The 20,019-nt window shown below is 42.8% G+C and overlaps 1 protein-coding gene across 2 annotated transcripts; it reads right to left on the bottom strand.

Moving 5' to 3' along the window:
• Window positions 1-1,124: 1,124 nt before the first annotated feature.
• chrd (chordin) lies at window positions 1,125-17,269 on the bottom strand. Of its 2 annotated transcripts, none has more exons than XM_004562844.3 (21): window positions 16,794-17,269; window positions 14,592-14,695; window positions 14,341-14,467; window positions 11,828-11,974; window positions 11,603-11,720; window positions 11,219-11,306; window positions 10,169-10,310; window positions 9,789-9,926; window positions 9,595-9,677; window positions 7,807-7,954; window positions 6,604-6,710; window positions 6,000-6,279; window positions 5,673-5,908; window positions 5,463-5,576; window positions 4,615-4,815; window positions 4,387-4,480; window positions 4,210-4,266; window positions 3,537-3,640; window positions 3,045-3,308; window positions 2,220-2,313; window positions 1,125-2,000 (listed from the first exon to the last, which is right to left on the bottom strand). In XM_004562844.3, exons 1-21 carry the CDS (start codon window positions 16,936-16,938, stop codon window positions 1,933-1,935), a joined length of 2,859 nt encoding a protein of 952 aa, XP_004562901.3. In that variant the 5' UTR covers window positions 16,939-17,269; the 3' UTR covers window positions 1,125-1,932. The 2 variants fall into 2 exon arrangements, with proteins under 2 accessions (XP_004562901.3, XP_004562902.3); XM_004562845.4 differs by lacking the exon at window positions 16,794-17,269 and adding an exon at window positions 16,190-16,320.
• Window positions 17,270-20,019: the final 2,750 nt, after the last annotated feature.

The raw sequence follows: 20,019 nt of genomic DNA, 5'->3' as shown, positions 1-20,019 counted from the left end.
TCAGGCCGGTGATGTGGGGCTTCTTAGGCAAGGGGACTATGGTGGAGGACTTCAGGCAGAGTGGGACAGTCGCCTGTGCGAGGGATTTGTTGAAGATCCTGGTGAAGATCCCAGCCAGCTGTTCTGCACAATCCCTCAATATTCGACCTGGCACACCATCAGGACCCGCCGCCTTCCTCGGGTTAACAGCCTGCAGCATGCGCCTCACCTCGTGCTCTTCCAGGGTGAGGGTGGTGCTGCTATGGGTGGCGTGTTGCTGCTGTGGCTCCAATACCTCCGGTACCCTGGTCTCAAAGCGGGCGAAGAAGATATTCAGCTCCTCTGCCAGCTCCAGGTCACCGTCCGCAGCTCCGAGATTGATTTTATAGTTGGTTAGGTGCTGGATGCCTTGCCACACCTGCCGGCTGGTATTACTCTTCAGATGGTCCTCAATCCTCCTCCTATAGTCCCCCTTTGCCTCTCTGATGCCTCTCTTCAGGTTGGATCGGGCTGTGGTGTAGTAATCCCTGTTCCCTGTTGACTGGCAAACATAGTGGAGGTGGACAGGTGTGTGGTCAACCAGCTGTTTTCAGCACACACCTCTGGTGTATTAATGTGCTTTATCCAGCAGAGTGCAGCAGCAGATTTCTATGTGAGTGTGTGTGTGTGTAATGGAAAGAATTCTGTATGCCCTTTGGCAGTGTCTGCACTCCTGATTCAGGAGTTTCGTACATGTGTACATCTGTAAAAATATATTTATGTTCCGGTCTGTCTGCGCTCTGCCTGTGTCTTTTTTATTGTGAGGTACGTATGGGACAAAACATTACACAGCACATGTGGTGAGTGATGTGGAAAACAACCAGGGGAAGGAAAAAAGAAAGAACCGATGGAGCAAAAGGAAAAATATAAAAGGGAATATGAGAAACAGGAAATTAAATGACAGAAATGGGAGGTCAGAGGAGAAAGAGAAAGCAAAATCTAAGGATGAAGTCAAATCACTCATGTCTGTCACTCCCACTCCACAGCTCCAACACTGTGGGAGAGGAACGTGCCGGGAAACTCAGAGAGGAAAGCAGCATAAAAATCCTGCCGACCTTAAATGACGATGTATAAATGATGAAAAACCAGAGGGATTATCAGCCCGCTTCTACCAACAAACATCTTTTTTTATTTTTTTTCACACTGTTCAATAAATACAAAATGTAAACAAGCTTCATATTCATAAACAACAAAGACAACGGGCATCATGAGATCTGACTGAAATTCAAAACAGGAAGAAGAATAACCAGAGCAGAGCAGAGAAGCGCTGAGATCGACTGGAGGTGTTTCAGACCTCTTGCTGTCGAGCAGCACTGATCCGTACGTGAGCGACAGCGGGTGGAACCACAACAATGAAAGCAGCAGACTGTGGCAGAGAGTTTTCAAACCCTGCCAACTTCACTGTCTTGTACATCTTGTATTGCTTATTATTTATATTCTTTACAGGTAAAAAAAAGGAAACACTTGCACGCGCACACATTCACACTGATTTAAGCTGTGCTTCACAAAGAAGCTCTGTCAGTCAAATACAACTAGCTCTCTCAATATTACCAACATTTAAAAGTCCAGCTGGATTTCTGAACACTGAACAGCGTTATCTGTTTACACCATTTGTCCATTTTTTGTTGAGCTGCTTCCAAAAAAATTACAATTAAAAATCCAACACATGATCAAGGCACGAAAATGAAGGCAGCATATAAGTAAATGCTGGTGGGTCGTCTCCGCAGTTTACATTCCTTCACTTATTGAGTCTTTTATTCCATTTTACAGGCCCGCTGTGTCCACGTTGCCTCGTTACAATCCTGAAGCTGATACAGGGTGGGTGTCAGGGGAGGGGAGGGAGGGAGGAAGGAAGACCTCAGAGAGCAGCTCTGGCTTTTTGTCCATCTTGGACGAATAAGGGAGGCTCAGGGATCAGTGGTGTCTCCAGGTTTGTCTTTTGTCTGGAGCCTTCATCACCATGTCATCTTCTTCTTTGTCATCTATAGATAAAAGCAAAATGTGCTGAGCACCCACGAAACAGGAAGTTGTGCTTTTACACTAACACTGTGCAGAAACAGCTTCCAAGTACAACGTTACCCAGCGAGAAGCAAATTCTTTCAGTGCAGATGTTTACATGTAATTAATAGCTATTTACACTCATCACAGATGTTTTATTACATATAAAGCGACCTTTCAAAAGGTCAAGAGAGTGTGCTTACCGAGACATTCGGGGCAGCAGGAGCCCTCTGTGCGGGTGATGTTGGAGCAAGTCAGTAGTGGACATTGTTTCCTCTGACACTTGGTCACACCATGCTGTGGAGAAAAAGGAAGGATTTGTGAAAATAAGCAACATGTGACAGTAAAGGTTGTTTGTTTCCTCTGATAACATTAGATATACCTGCTGTATTTTCTAGCTGTAAACTCAACACTGAATAAATGCATTAATTGGGTCTCCTTTTTGATAATTTTTTCAGATTATCTGGCTTTTCAGCTACTAAGCACTATTTTCACTACCCACTCTAGCTAACAGAGTTAACTAACTCCATAAGCTAGAATGAGTACGTAGGATACAAAGTTTTTATTAGAGATCTTAACCGAAACCAGCTGTTGCCCACTGGAGCTGGAAATGAGGATGTTGAAAATAGTGAGAGTTGACCAAACAGATTAACCAATACAGCGAGCTGAGAGGTACTTTAAATACTGAACAGCAAAACTGGGGGATGACTCAACACACGCACACACACACACACACGCACACACACACACACACACACACACACACACACACACACACACACACACACACACACACACACACACACACACAGCACATTCACATTACTGGCTTCAGTTCCTTATCAGATCTTGTATTCGGTTATCTTGAATACATTTAGTCTGAACTCTCTGGAAACTATGATTCATTTCCTTAGTTATATAATGAAAATATCATCTATCATCCATTAAGTATCAGAAAAACCATTAATAATATAAAAGTAACATTTTGGTAAAGTAAGAGAATTTCCTCTTGTGTCATATTTACTTACATCACACCAGCAGTTGATGCACTTCATCTCCCCAAAGAGTGGCACCCAGGGATGCCAGCTGTCGCTGTTGTGGTAGTAGTTCTTGCCAAATTTGCAGTATCTGGGGCTGTCTGCTTGCATCATGTCACTGTGCTCCAGGGCTGCAGTGGTCCTCTCCTCCTGGGGGCACACCTTGCAGCAGTCGGTGGGGTGACGTCTCACTGGGTGACTGCAGGTCAGCATTGGACATGTCACCTTCTCACAGTGAACCTCTCCTGTAGATCCCTATGGATAAAACACAGCCAACAGCAGGAGGTCAGCAGCAATTTTTAACTTCAGCAGCTGACTTATTGCTTTTTCCACATAAATAGTTTGGACATATCCCAAGAAAGAACTGATGAGAAATGTATTAAGGCTTCACTTTCTTTGGACTCTAATACAAAACAAATGACCCATTAAGAGCCAGAAAGTAAAGCCAGCCAGATGTGAGGGGATTTATTGATATGTATTTACCTTGCAACTGCACACGGCACATTTAATGTAGCCAAAAGGAGGAACAAAGGGGTGCCATGTGGTCCCAGGGTCATGCATCTTCTGGTCTCCTTCGAAGTAACAACCTGACAGAGAGAAAGGGTTACTGAGGACAGTCAGTAAGAAAATCCCTGAAGGAAAAAAATGCAGCACTGAGACATGCAGAAATAAAGGCAAAATAAAAATGAAAGAAGACCTGTTACACGTTTTATTTTTTACATATGCTGTTATGGTAGTTTATCTTTTACACTCGTGTACGTACAAGAGCCTTTAAATGATCATTTTGGTCTGATTTTTGGTTTAGTAAGAGCAGATATCCTCAATATGATCTTAATGTGATCATCTCTGGCACATAGCTCTGGCAAAAACTGCAGAATCCCCACCCACCTGTTGCTCTAATCTCTTTTATGAGGGGCAGCCAATCAGAAAAAAAGCTGACTGAAAAAAAGAGGAGGAACAGAGCTAAAATGACTTTCACTCAGCAAATAATCTGAGGAGCTTTGTCAAGGCCCAGTATTCTTTCAACTCACGCAGAAGTACTAAAGTAAAGATTAAGAAAAAATTATAGGAGATGGAAACGAGCAAAAAAAAGGTCCCTTTTAAAGAATGAGAAAGAAAGAAGAGCTGAGTTATAGACAGAAGAAGTGGTCCCTACCTTCAGGATGTTCATCAACCCTCTCTGGAACTTTCACGTCTTTGAGCTCCTTCGTCTCTGTACAGGAAAAAGGAAATGGAGGAATTAGTTTGAAGCTTTATGATTGCTGTGGGAATAAAATAGATCCACAAAAAGCAGTATGAAACCTGATGCTGAACTAAAAACGGGCTAACTCACCATCACAGATGGGGCAGCATTTGCCCTCCGGTTTAATGGTTCTGGAGCAGGTCAACGCCGGGCAGATGACTGGATCACAGATCACTGTTCGCTTCTACAGAAAAAAGCCCACAAAGATTTGACACGGACGTGAATTTTACATGACCTGCTTTTTAAATGTTTTAACATTCTATTAAAATGATTCATTTAAACATCAAAAAAACATTTTTTTGTGTTTCTGGTGTTAACCTGGCAGATGCAGGAGAAACACTTGTCATAGTTGGGCGTCCAGCTGGAACCATGAGGGTAGTGCTGGTTCTCAAAGAAGCAGGTATGGGGGTCTTTTTTTAGCTCCTCGGGGTCCTTTGACAGAAAGTCTTCCAACTCCTCCTCCTCCTCCTCCTCTGCCTCGCTCCTGGTCCCAAACTTGCAGTTGTTTGGCACGTGGACCTGGTGAGAGGGAATGTGTGAGGAAAAGAAAGGAAGCGACAGATGGACATGGAGGCCATGAAAGAAAAAGAAGAAGGGGGAGGGGGAGAAATAACAAGAAAGATGGAAAAAAAAAGAAAACAGGAGAAAGCAAGGTTAGAGCAAGAGTGATGTTGGACACAGCTGACTAAAAACCGGTGTCAAGTCATCTATAGTTAATTGTTCTTAAATGGAGCATTTTTGTGCTCCTGAGCAGATGGCTGTTTATGTGTTGGACCTGTTTCCTATTAAAACAGCTGGATACTTCTGTTCCAAGTGTGTGAGAGAGATCACTCTTCTTAGTTCAACTGTTAAACAACATATTGTTCAACAACTACACCTGCAATGCTGCAGCTAGCTTTGCAAGCAGCTGTGGGCTATGGCTGTGAAAGTGTGTTGTTTTGTGTAGGCTAGTAGGCACTAAGTGGGCAATCACGCAACCTCACAAATACAAGGCTTCTTTAGATTGCTAAAAGAAGCTCCCGTTTGCACACATCCAAAATTACACTTCTAAATGTGAAAATCTTAGTGGTTCATCTTTTATATATGACCTGAGATTGAAGTGCCTGTTTTAAAAAAATCCAAAATAAAAACAAACCACAAATTGAGCACGCCAAAGTTGTACATACCTGTCCTCGTATTTCTCCTCTCGGGTTGAGCTTGGTGCTGACCTGGATGAAGGCTGTTCCCTGGTCCAGATGTTTCAGTAATTCAACACTGATGTCCTTTAACACTCCCTGAGCCTTGAGGAGACCAAAAGACAAAAACATTGAGTGGCCTTCTTTACTCCAAATACACTGATGTGCGTAAGGACACATTTATTGTGTACACTGATGTACCTTTGAGCCATAGAAGCCAGTGAGCAGCCTCATGTGGGTGCTATCATCTAGCTCTCCGATCTCAGCCAGTCCGTGGAGGCGGGCGTTCACCGTCAGGTCGTCAGTTTGGCTGAGGCCTGCAACAAGTATCTCATAATGCAGGTGGCAGTATTTGTCCACTGACACCCAGGCGTGGCCAGAAGCACCTGTTCTTACTGGTGGGGACACAAAGTGGCCAGCTAGAGGGGTGGGCAACTCTGGAAGAAGAAGAAGGAAGCAGTTCAGAATATTTGCATGCATATTGGCATGGTTTTTTACATTAATTTCACAACCTTAATCAATGTATACCATGTCTAGGTGCCTCTAGGCCACTATAAGGGAGGGCCTTGATCTGCCCCCGCAGCTCCCCCTCCTGGCTGTGTGCTGTTGCGACATTGATGAAGAGCTCATTCTGCAGCAGCATATGCATGTGTCGGGCCTCCAGGCGGCTCCAGCTTCCTATCGCCTGCCCCGTGGCCTTGCTGAACTCTGGCGTTAAATCGCACAGGATGGAGCGCTTGTTTCTCCTACGTGGCTTCAACTCGATGGTGAGGCTGACAACATCGCTGGTGAGCCCTGTGACCTGAACCTGAAGAAGAGGAGAGAGAAAGGTTGAAGTCTAATCACTGTCAGTGTTGCCTGTTTTATTCTAAGGGTGAGGGTTACTACTGATCTCTCTGTGTTTATGCTTTCCATGTATACATGGAAACATACAGGGTGGGGAGGCCCCAGAACAGAGTCACACTAAACCACATGGAAATAATAATCCTATTTTGACTAAAGTACCTTGACAGAAATGCAGCTGGACCTCTTGCAACACTCAAATAAAATTTGAGTCAAATCCAGTCAAAATATGTATTGCAAGACACATTTGTGAACAACAACAACCCTGCAAAAGTGAGCAGACCCATACCTGGTACTGCAGCGTTCCATTATCATGGAGGTTGAAGATACCAGATCCCACACCTCCCGTCTTCCCTGGGATCAATGCATCACTGCTGGACATCACACTCTGAATAGCTGAGCCAGAGAAAGACAGATTCATATCAAAAGTCCACTTCAGAGCACATTCCTGCTCACACTACTTATCTAAAATCTGTCACATTCAAGTTTTCTGAGAATAAAAAATATTACAGCCACATACCCATGATTTTATCCATTTACTGAAAAAGAGTCATTGAGAGGGCAGTTTAAATTGGACAACTAGTCAAGAGGCGTGTCTGCTTGTGTGGCACTCAGGCCAAATACATATATGTTAGCACACGTGCACACACACACACACATGCATACAATAACCCACCCAAGATTTAAGCTTCAAAATGAGGTAACCTTGGCTGAATGCAGAAGGCTTAAAAGAGTGGGCTGAGAGGACAGAAGGGAATGAGTAAGAGAGAAGAGTGCTGAGAAAAACGTCTGAAAATGACACAGACAGAAAGAAGCCAGAGAAGAGGAAAGATGCCAAAGAGGACAGCAGATGATGGGATAGAGAAATGAAGGGAGAGAGAGTGGGAATGAGAGTGGGAAAAAGTGAGAAGGAGGGGGGGATTGGGTTTGAATTCTTCAGACATAATATCAAGCTGTTAATCACAGGACTGGAACACTGGCAGGGAAACCCACGTCCTGCAGACTGTGACCTTGGCAGTGCAACTGTGTGAGTGACTATGTGAGTGTAAATATGTTACAAACCAGCATCTTCATACATATGTGTCTGTGTATTACAATAAATGTTTCACGCTAATGTGAAATGTCCAAATATGCATTGCACTGAAAGACTGTGTGCATGCTTTAACTGTTTCAGACGATTAAGCTGTCCACAACATTCCTCCAGCCATTCCCCGCGCGCACACGCACACACACACACACAGACACACACACACACACACACACATGCAAACAGTCTTGGTGGGCCACCAAGTCAAACAGAAGGTCTGTAAACATGGTTTTCCCCCAGCGATAAGACTTGAAAGAACCCAGACAGAAAAAAAGTATTTATAGAGGTGAATGACAAAAACAGTCCACAGATGGACGAGCAGCAAACCAGCAGCCTCATTGTCTGGTGCCTTAACACTGCTGGTGACATGTAGGCGAGGATGGACCGATTGCAGTAAATACTTACTATCACAAGATTTTCTGCCTGTGATGAAACCTGAGATTTGCCTGGGATCCTGACCCTCGGCGGCCACAGCGATCTCTAGCTGACCGCGAGATAACCAGAACAACTCACGACTCTTCAGATCTGTCAGCACCTCTGCAAAGTCCGGATCCTGCACACATTGAAAAGTACGAAAAGTTAAATGTGGATAAATATAAAACCATTTTCCTCTTAAAACAAATGCCTTTTCAAATGCTAGCAATAAAAATGTCACATTATGCCTTTTTGGATGTTGTTGACAGGATGTTGGTTCAACACTGGCATGTTACCAGAGTAATGAAACCTCAACTTATTTAAACCAGTTACCAGCTAAAATAAAAAAAGTTTCTTCATTTTGGGACAATTAAAATGTGATCTGCAGCACAGAGAGCAAAAACAAAAGCCGAAAGACAGTGAAATTGGCTTAAGATAAAATAAATAGGGCAGTCAGAAAGGAATCACGAAGTCAGAACGCATCAAAGGCACAAATGGCTTTCTTACAGAAAGAACACAGATTTAAAATTGCCCCCACTCATACATGCACACTTAAAACTTGAGGCAAAAAATATGGCTTGAATTGCCTTAAAAAGTTTCATACTGAGAGAAATTAGATTTAATGCAGGCTGACCGGTCTCCAAGAAGACGTTGAAAAATGTTGGATTAATAGGACAGATGCACACGAGTGTTGGAGAAATGTTACTTTTATGACCTGTGGGGCCGCAGTTCAATATAAATATACATGTACCATAAATCCACACAGCGAGGGGCTAAAACAGAGTGGGAATGGCGGGGGGTGGGGGGGGTGAATGGACACAATTATGAGAGAGGAGGAAATGTGTTGTACAAATAAAGCCAATTATCTTCATCATCATTGCCCAGCTAGAAATAGTGTATGATATGTAATTCATAGTTAAAGTGTGTGTTTTGCGTGTATTTTTCATGGACAGTCTCTCAGAGAAAGAGAGGTGCATCGGCCCTTCACGCAATTCCTGGCAGAATTAAAAACAGGCCCGCCTTTCATCACTCCTCCTCCTCCTCCCTCCATCCATCTCAGCCCCGCAGACCACTAACCACTGACATGTGTGAGGAGTGTGTATGCAGTGCATCCTCTTTACCTCCCTCCTACCCTCCCCTCTTTTCGTCTCCCAGACGTCTCACATCTGTCTCATGCAAAACTACTTGCTAACTTTCTCCCCTCTAGTTTCCTCTCCATCCAGTTTTTTTTTTTAGTCTTGTCTTTTCTGTGATCAGAGCAGCGGCAGTGGCAACATAACTAGGATGTGGTGACAAAACCACATCCATCTCTGAGAGAAGGAGGCGTGGGATGTTCTGTGTCCTAAGTTTTTTAGTGAAAACAACACTGCTCCTCCCCCAGTCACCTTTTAACTTTTAGTCTGTCTCAGATATAAATACATCTATTTTACTTTACCCAAAGTGCCCACTTATTTTACTTGGTGATGGATTGAAGAACATCTATGGCTCTTTTTGAGTACAAAATATAATACCTGTCAACATTTTTCAAAATCTGGCATTTTATTCAGTTCTTTTTCATTTAATTTTCAGCATAATACCCAAATATTTTGTGAAACTGTGACATTAAACTAAAAATTTCCCCTCAATATGCACAGTAACTACCTGTCACTTACGGATGGATGCATTATTTAAAAATAACATTTTTAAATAATTTCCCAGAAGAAACATGAAGAAGAAGTGAGTCTTAAAAAGGAGTGTTGCGAGGTGTGAAATGGTGGCTACACCAAGCTGGGTACTCACATGAGACGTGATGTTGGCTCGGATCTCTCTCAGGATGTGCTGCCGGCACAACAGTTGGACTCGGATGGGCACCAAAATGGGGTCTGAGAAGAGACAGAGTTGTCTCAGTGTCACTCTTTTACATTCCTTGACTTTCATATTAATGCATCTACATTTATAGAAAGATTTCAAGTGAACTTTCTCCTTCCTCTCACCTCTATCTCTGTGTTGGATGAGGCCCTGCAGGATGAGGATGAAATGGAGGTTGTTCTCAGTGTCACTCAGCGTCAACATAGCAATGCCTCCCATGGCTGAATTCTCTTCCTCTGACGTCAGTATTGAACTGAATGTCTCTGTATGTAACACATGTGCACATTAGATCTGCATTCTCTTACAGGACTTGTAAACAAAGCCGGCACATTTTAGCTACATTAATCCACGCGAAGCCTTTTAAGATTACATGAAAATATACACGGCTCTGCTGCTTTGTAAATATTGGGCTTCTTGTGTACTGTGACACAAAGACAAAGGCGTACACATGTCTCAAAAAAAAATGAGCCATTAGAGAGCTACAGCATCCCACATGGATACACACCAGCAAACAGTGCTCTGTGTTTGATGATCCTTCCCTCCACTTCGTCTCGTTGGCCTGTGGACGTGGACATACTGATGTGCATCTGCTCAGACTGCAGCTGTCGCAGTAGAGGCTCAGCCACGTTCTTCCATACTCCACAGATCTACACACACAGAAGCAGGTAGGTGCTTAAAAGATGGAAATCATTTTATACTTCTTCAGGATAGCATGCATGTGGCAAAAACACATATCAGACACCACAGGCACATCTGTTGAATACATCCAACCATTGTATTCTCAATCCTGGGCTGCAAAGCTTCAACATAAAACCTCTCCCTGAGAGCAGAGGGAAGAAATGTGGCGTTGTGCCTGTGCCTCATAACTCAAGAGTTCAGGGGTAATCTCCATTTTAATTAGCGATGTTCTCTGTCCCCCTGCTAAGCAGTGATGTAACATGTGAAAAATCCTCTCTTTCCCCAAAGTTTTGCTTAAGCAAAACCCCCTTCCTTTTCTCATGCCAGAGTGTTTTCTCTAAGGTCCTCTGGCGCTTGACGCTGCCATTTATCTAAAAATAATAACAGGCCCAATTTCTGGGACCTGCATTTAGGGGGCTCCTGCCTCACTGAGCAGGCAGTTCAGGTCTGAAATGGAAAGTGGAGATGTGTGTGTTTTGATGGGAAATGATGCTTAGTGACAAGAGTCAGACCTCGAGGAGCATATGGACATGCATGCACATTTAATACTGTTACATCAACATATCAGTTTACTGATTTATCTGGATAATGCTAGCCTGCTATTAACCTTAAAAACCTGAACGGCCACGTGTTGATGCTAACCGCAATCAGGCTGACTCTGTCATGTTTAAGAATGGGCAATGGAACAGAGAAGAAGTGTCACCGCATGTGTATTTGGCTGTCAGCGAGTGTGTTTATTGTTTATTATTGCAGAGTGAGTTATGAGTGAAGAAGTGGCAGGGTGAGTGCTCATTACACCGGTGCTTAGTTTCCCTTTCTGTCCAGGAGCACTCACGCACATGTAACAGGATGTGAGGAGATGATTTTCTATTCTTACCATGTCGGAGTCTCCCTTGGGGACTCTGTACTCGAAAGCAGGGGTCCCATCTGAGTCCAGGAAGACAATCTTAGTGGGATGGCCCATTCTGGAAAGCCAGAGGGAAATGTAAGCGAAATGCAGGCAGAAAAGTTGACAAACTTTTAATTTATTGAAAATAAATCTTTTTTTTTCACCAATTCCAGTTTTATATTCTATTATACTGACTGCTACTCAAAAAACAAAGTTTGTTTTTACAAAAAATAAAAATATATTAACACAGGAGGTTTGTTTGGAATAAGCTGGAAAGGCGCTGGAATAGTTAGCAACAGGCACTGATATTAGCGTACCTGATCTTTAAAAAAAAGAACAGAACGACATCTGAAGAGAAGCAAAGAGTCTCACCTCTGGTATGTGATGGAAAAGGTCAGGCTGCTTCTGGTCAGAGTAAAGCGAGCTCTGGCAACTCCACTGGAGCTGGGCAGCCACGAGTCCTTCAGTCCTGTCAGCACTGCTACAAAGTCTGCACCACAACAGAATGTTTCATGAGCTGTAGTGTTTTATTCAGGCTCTGTGTCATGTGTGTTCAGGACAATTCTGTCTATTTGTAAGCAGGTGCTCCATATGTACCTGTGCGGCTCTCCCCAGGCCCCACGTCCTCAGAGCTCAGGTAGGATCTATCATTGTATGACTTGTGGAGTTCTTCCTCTCGCTCTTTGCTCTTTCGGGGGAAATATTCAAAGGAGTTCAGCACAGAGTCAATCTGTTTTTTACCACCTATAAAATAAAATAAAAACACTGAAAGTCACTAAAAGAATCTGTAAATTACTGTCAAATAGTGTATAAGCAAATAGACAGTTTCCCAAACTACTGTATTGAAATGTACACTGGCTATACACTGCAAATGTAAGTAATGACCTTGTGTAATTTCAATGATAATATAAGCATGTAAATTTGAAAAAAGTTTAAATGAAGAATGAAGGTAGAATTAAGTTATCTGTACTCTTTGCCTGCATTTATTTCATTTGTACTTTTTCTCACGGGAATAAGTTCAGTTAGGTTATGTTTAGTCTTCTTGTGGATGTGTAATGTGGTTTCCACTGTTTGTGTGGCTAAGAACACTCTAAAGGGTTAGCCAATAACACATGAATAGGACACATGCATGGGAAGAAAAATAAGATGTTTGTCTTTTAACACATAATATAAATCCTGTGTATAATAAGAGTGCAAAAGTTAAAAAAAAAGTTAAATCAAGTTTTTTTTTATTTGATATACTATAATTGGTATATTCTTTTGGAGGCAATGAGTCTGCATATTTTTAAGTAAAGTCAACGTGTCAAAATCGGACAGTGTGTGACTTATCCCACTTCAGTAAATACAAAAGTAAGAAAATGATGTAAATAAACATGTGGTGTAACTCAACTAAATACGAATAAGAAACATTAACTTAAGGTGTTTATTTTGACTTGTGAAATACTTCAGGATGATAAGTCATATGAACTGCACACAGCACGCCAGAGTAAAAGAGCTCTTATTTGAGCCACAAGTTCTTGCATAAGTGAAGCCAAGTCATCAAACTCTGGAAAAAACCCCAACTGCTATTAACTACTTTTATGGTACTGAGATTTCTTTCAGCATCTGCCTTTGAAACAGTGTCAGTACCTGGCAAGATAAACAGCATAAAGACAAACATTTGAAAACACATTGTGCCAAAGTCTGGTTCACACATGACAATAAAACACTGGCTGCTGTGTTTTAAGAATGGATGGAGTGCGAAGCATGTGGATAAAGGGATCGGACAGTGACAAATCTAGGCTGATCATGGCAGGTAGAAATTCCAGAAGAATGAGCAGAGACGGGAGGAAACAAATGAGGCAGAAGACGTCAGACGCCACTTATTTCTTGTTTCTCAGCACGAGGTTGTCTCTTGCAGCAGAGGAGTTTAAGGAGAATTGGGAGCGACACTGGCATGCGATCCTAACAATGACCTGCTGTTTCACACAAACTCTCCTGATGCTATGTGTGGCCTTCGCTGCTTTGCACACACACACACAGACAAAAAGTGACACATAAAGCCCTGCTCATTCAGCCAAATACAGCCTCTCTGATATGTTCTTTGAGAAAGCAATCCACACACTGCCTCTTACTCACTCAAACGCTATTTCACCAAGGCTTTTTTTCCCTGAGGAACTCAACTGGACTGTCTGCTGTGTGATTCACACACACACACACACACACACACACACACACACACCACCTAAAACTCATCTCCAATCTCATAATTCCACTGCTCTACTGGGCACGCTGAAGCCCTTCTGGGCAGCATCACTCTCACTTCTCCCCAGTTGGTAATACTACATGCTCAGGTGCTCACACACACACTTATACACCCACCATTTTCCAACACTTACATAAATATACCAGGTGCAAGGTTGCCAAAGCTAAGACAAACACACTCAACCTTTTCCTTAAAGCTTGACCACAACAGACACGCACACACATATATAAACACACAGTGTCTCCACAGTGTTTTACCTTTACTTTCCATTCCATTACCACACATGCCATGGAGAAAAACACCCATGGAGAATAACACTGCAGCATGAAGGCCCACCCTTTGTGTGTGTGCGTGCGTGTGTGACCATGTGTAAAGCAGCTCTGACTCCCTAATAGGGTGAGACTGTGTGCGCAGCAGTGTGCAGACAAGGTAAGTGACTATGTGAGAATGAGGCTAAATAGGTGGGTGGTGCTTTCAGCTGAGACTGGTTGGAGAAAATGTCCATTTGATGCGGCTGAATGGAAAATCAATTGACTCGCTCATTGTATTCAGCAGCTGTTCTGACGGCGAACAAGCTTACCCAAGGAGGGAAGAAAAACAACAACAACCAAGGAAAAGTTATAGAGAGGAAGAAGAAAAAGAAAGAAATAGAAGTTGAACGGAATAAACAAAAAGAAAGTTGAAAAAATTGCTCTTGTGACAAAAGGGGGGAAACAACTGCTCTCTCCACATACAGTTTGTTTACTGAATTAAGAATGTTCATGCTTGTTTATTCAGCTGCCTGTTTTTCGTGTGTTTAGGACTACTAGAATGGCTTGACATCTACAAAAGCTGAGAGCAGCATTTGAGCTGAGAGGATGATTACCTTGAAGACAGGTTTTGCAGCAGTGACCCGCCAGCTGGACGGGATTGTCGCAGTCCAGGGCCGGACAGTCCTGTTTTATGTTTTTGCAGTTTACCTTTCCCGACACCTTACCACGGCGACTCTTTTGCTGCCAGAGAAAAATAAAAACAAACACACACACATTAGTCAGCTCACCTGGAGTTACAGCTTACTGCAGGGGAAAAAAGTCAAACACAACATGTGGAGTGAGATCACACTAAGCCAAAACTTACAGGTTCACAGTGGCACTGGACACAGTGCATGATGCCAAAGGGCTCCCCCAGGTCTGGGTGCCACTTGTCCTCCAAGGAATAAAAGCGACCTCCAAATGAGCATCCTGCAATGCAAACGGTGTTGATTACACACAGCAAAAATTAGGCGATTACAACCTCATTTCTTTGGCTCTTTCCAAAATAAAGAACTTGATTAGAAAAGCAAAACGATATGCTTAAAAAATGTTTTTCTTTTTGAGATATGCCAAAATTAATTAGGGAACACAACAACAACAAAAAAACTTTTAAAAAAATACATTTTAAAAGATAAGCTGGACTTTCTGATATTTAGAGTTTTCCTACTATGTTCTGTTATAAGTGGTGGAACCTCATATTAAACATGGGCAATGTTTTCAAGGCCGAGCATAAGGCAAATAAGGATTATATTGAACGGAATATCATGCAAAGCTATTCTAGTAAGTTCTAGTAATAAAAAATTAAAACATTTAAAAATAAAAAACACACAACTTAAAAAATAAGGATAATACTCCACTTTAATAGCAAGAAAAAGACTAACTCATTTTTATGACAAACCACAGATACCAGACCACGAGTGCCATTTGCATACTTAAAAACAAATAAATCCCACACATGAGCTCACTGCCCAGACTTGCTGGAAGCTACCAAAACTCCCTGGATGCCTCAAATTTTGGAACTCGAGCTTTGCATCCTGTCTGACCTAAATGATCCAGAGAGAAGTTCCACTCAAACTTTTATCAGAGATTCCCAGATTCCCCAGAAACACACACACGTCTTAATTAATTCAGTGGGCATATTATAAAGATTATACAGTATACTGAACTTCTAGTGAAAAGGATTTTTACAGTACATGATGAGTTCAGTCTACTTTGAAATGAAAGTGAACAATGAGCTGCAACTCTTCCCATATTTTGCCCAAAGTGGATGCGAAGGAACTCCAACACTCTTGCAGAACATGTGAGCCTTTCACTTTAAACCCAGTGTGCTGGAGCAGAGCTACGGCTATAAAATACACATCCATGTCCTAATATGTAGGGACGGGGCTGTATATTGATGTTACAGGGGATAAAAATAGCTTTCAGTGTTGTTATTACTAGGCTGCACTCATAATTAAGTGTTTGTCACGCCGAGTTACCGCAGGAGTATTATAATTATTTTTGGTTAGGGTGACTGTATGTGGTGTGTGCACGCACAAACTTGATGTTACCCTGGCCAGCTTCACTCGAGCTGATGGCTCTCCCCCGCTCACGGCTACCAAGCTGGTTCGCATTATTCTTTCATTAAAGTTACTGCACACTTTAAACAGTCCAGTCGAGTTAAAGGGAGAGCCAAACAGAGAGCCTCGCCACTCCGCGCTGCGCTCAAATAGAGGAGGAGGCTCCGAGGAGCCAGCGGTTGTAATGGAAAGTCGATTGATTTGAGTTTCCAACATGAAATTACACGTTATAACGGGGTGGTTAACGTGGAGTTCCCGCTGCTCTGTGCTCCAGAGTAGTTACCTTATAAAAACCGCGGCAAGCTTATGTACGAAGGGGCTTTCACATATGAATCAAAAGACATCGACTGCGGTTATGACTCACATGTTTGCCGCTGGTTTACACATGAAGCAACCTGGAACCGGGAGAGGAAACTAGAAAAAAACGACTGTGTACTACTGCAGCGGAAAAAGCTAACTTTTAAATGTCGAGATTTAACGGTCTTTAAATGTTAGCTAGCTCCGCTATCGGCGCTGCTGTCGCGTGCACAGCTAGAGGGGTGAACTGGGGTCATAACCCCACACCCACGAAACAACTCACGGAAAAATAGACATTTTAACAGTAAGTAATTTTATATCAAATTATGCACATTTTTTAAATACATTCTTCATATAAAAAAAGAAATAATTAATAACAAAAGTTTTAAAACAAACAAAACTTTTAAATTGTTAATTAGCTGCTGCTCAGTGCTGCCCCCTGGGTCACAAACTGTTTACACAGCAGGGGTTATCTGATTTGGAAGCCTGAAACTGATGCTAACAAATGCAGCTTAGGTAGCCAACTTCTTCAGAGGCTTTCAAAGCGTGCGGCCATTTTTATAGCTATTGCTGGTATAAAAAAAAAAAACGAGTATACTCCAGCTGCCAGCTCAATTCTGCAACACCGCTTTTCTTACGTGGCTTTTCTTACGTTTCCAAAAACAACATACCTGATGTTCCTTTGAAGGGCAGCGGTTCTCTCTCGGGCTGGATGGGCAGAGAGGGAGACTTGAGCCGTGAGGCCGCTCCTCCGTGCAGCCACCACGCGCAGCTCAGCGCGCAAAGCAAGGAGTGGAGTGCGCAGGGAAGCAGCATCACAAACCTCCGCAAAGGACTCCCTTCAAAAACTTCCGAGAAACCGGCTCCTTTAAACCGGGAATTACAGTAATGAGAGGGAATAAAACGTTTCCTCCTTATAACAAAACGTCCTTTGTCGTTAGATGTGAACGTCCGCTGTTGAGAATCATCCGAGTTTCGGCCAGACAAAAAGTTTTCCGTGAGCAGGGCAGTACTTGCACCGTCTTTCCTCGGTACCAGCGGTCTCTTCGCAGCCTTGTCTCGTTTGATTTTATAGGCTGCTTCCCTGACAGCTCCAAACAGCCGGGAGGAGGAGGAAGGGGGAAGATGAAGGGTGGGCCGGGTGATGGGTGAGGGGGTGGATGATGGACAGGGCAATCGACACCCCTATCAACTCAATACGCTGTCGAAACGACTGGGCAGTTACAGCAGTGTGTTTCAACACACATATCTGAGACGAGGTGACGGCATAAATATCTTTCCTGTCATTGAATTAGCTTGGTAAATATTTTTTTTCTGGTTGTTGTTAAAATAAAATAGCTTCTCTGTAACACCCCCCTCCTATTTTTTTCATGTTGCATGTTTGATGTTGAGGTTATAAAGGACCGTGGGTGCTTTTAATAAAGTTTAATACGCTGCTGCTTCGATATTAAATGTGCCAGGTATAATTGTTTTTTGTGTGCCAATCCCGTGCGTGGGAGTTATGCTGCTCTCTTGATTTAGTTCTTGTGTAATTGAATCAGTATTGGTATTATTTAGCGGTGATTACCTATTTATCTGTCCGTTTCCCCAACTTTAATCATTTGGCCTTTGCGCACATTAAAGCGCTGTGCCGTAAGATAAAGTCTAATCTGCTCACCGCGATGAGCGGCACGCTTTCAGCCATCTGACGCCCACGGACATGAGCCACGAGCTCTGGGGAGAAAGTGGGAATCTCCAGCTCATGTACAGTAAGGAATGTGTAAGTGTCCGCTGTTTTCTGTTCCCTTATTTTTTCAAGTGCGTTTGGCGCTGAGACCTAAGTGACTTAACAGAAACAAATGAAAATAGTTGGAATACCTCATGGCAAATTTCTCCTGGCCCTTCTGCAGACCTCTGTGTCCCTCTCCCGCGCAGTTTCCCTTTGGCTTGTCTCGAAGCCATGCCTGCTTGAACGATTCCACTTAAAATCACATGTATTTTAAAATAAAATGTATTCATTTGTGGATGTGTTGGGGGCTATTTAACATAAAGTCTTTAAAAAAATTCACCACGTCAACAACAAGTGAATTTTATTAGGGACTATTTAGCCCTGGGAAATATCTCCATCAAACACAAGTAGCGGTTTACAGTCCAGTTCCTCACTGTGGTCCCTACAGAGGGGAGCCCAAAACAAACTGGTCAGGTTTACATTACAATAGTGCTGCTTTGGTTTATACCACAGGGTTCAGGAAAGGTCAGGCTTTGTCAGAATGTTACCAAGCTTTCTGTGTTCACAGTTCACCTGGTAGTTTGTGTCTCATTTTGCTCTTCTTTCCTATCAAATCCACACACCCCACTGATGCACAGCAGCATTGTGCACTCCGCTGTATATTATGTACCCCCTCCTATACCAGAAATCGACTGCAAGGGCCATTAATATTACCTCCATATTAAATCGTTGCGCAAAATGTGCTAAATCTGTATGGCTTCGCTGGTAGATGTGTTTTCGCCTCTACGCACCATTTCAAACTCCTCCGTGGATTACTTTGTCCACACATAGGCTAGAAAATGCATTAATATTGATAGCTCTATTAAACCGTTACATTAAAAAAAGCGCCAGTTTCATTCATTCCGTGCCAAAGGCGCAGGCAAGGTGTTATTTTTTTATACATGTGTCACATTACATGGCCTTTAGGAGCCACTTCCACCCGAGTGTGAGGATTTACGCGGCTCCCCCCATCGCAACTGCCCAACCCTCTTTCACCTCAGCAATGGGACTCAATGATGGGCTATTTGCTCTTCATGATAGGGTGATAAGCGACTCTTTTCTTCTGCGCTGCAAAGTGATTAATTAAGCAGACGGGATGGCAAATCGTCTATATAAAAAACCCCGCAGTGTACAGCCCCCCATACTGACAGCGGGTTTTTGTGTATTGGAGGTGTCCTGCGCTTAAAATCAGTCTGGCACCTCTGTTTCATAGTACTTATAACACGACATTTCTCTGGGGTCTCACCGTCATTCTTTTCGACCATCAACCAAAAGATCACAAATACACATTTAAGTTTCAAGGTGTCCGCTCTGCTCTGAGCGGAACTTTTATTTTGATGGTTTGTAAGGCTGGCAGGGGGAACGCTGATCGAATAGTTTAATCCTTCGGTGAGTTAAATCAGTCCTCACCTGCAGTATTTTATTTTATTTTTATCAGGGGAAAATCGTCATATTTCCTAACTAAAATCGGACTTTTAGGTTCAGAAATAAAAGCAAATGATCAATAAAGTCATAATTCGTGTATGTTTTATCAAGAGACACATTTAGAAAAAATAAACCTGAGCATGTTTATAATGACGTATTTATGACCTGTTGCTGATAACTCGCAAAGATTCGATCGCATTGTAAATCTTTTTTTAACGAGTGTATCTTGGCCTCAGATCCTTGGATTCCCCTCCACCGCAGAATTTATAGGGTCGTGTAATGGTCATTATTCGGTATTAATTACAGATTGTTTCCTGGATAAAAACAATGGTCTTGGATTGATCACTGTCCCTCATTAATCTTTAAGGCTGGAGATGAGCGGACTGGAAAGGAGAGGCTCAAAAGTCTTAAATCATCTCTAATTTGCCACGAAAGGTTACAGCCCAATAAAAATCGATTAACCGTGGATATGGATGCTGGCAGCTCTGTGCGGTTCTGATATAATTAAAAGCAGACATGGTGCTCTCTCTCTCTCTCTCTCTCTCTCTCTCTTTTATTAAGATTCCCGCTCCGCTGTACGGGGAGCTTTCTCAGAAGAGTGCGCAATAACCTGGTATGAAACACTGCTGGCACGGAACGGCCGTGGATGTTTTTTACGTGACACCATTACAAGGGCATTATTAAAAGTTCTCAGCGATCCTGCTGCGCGCGCCTGGGTTTGCGAG

Source organism: Maylandia zebra, linkage group LG14 (genome assembly GCF_041146795.1).
Source record: "Maylandia zebra isolate NMK-2024a linkage group LG14, Mzebra_GT3a, whole genome shotgun sequence".
Classification (NCBI taxonomy): domain Eukaryota; kingdom Metazoa; phylum Chordata; class Actinopteri; order Cichliformes; family Cichlidae; genus Maylandia; species Maylandia zebra.
Note: the sequence above shows the minus strand (reverse complement) of the source record. Positions and strands in the feature narration are given on the sequence as shown.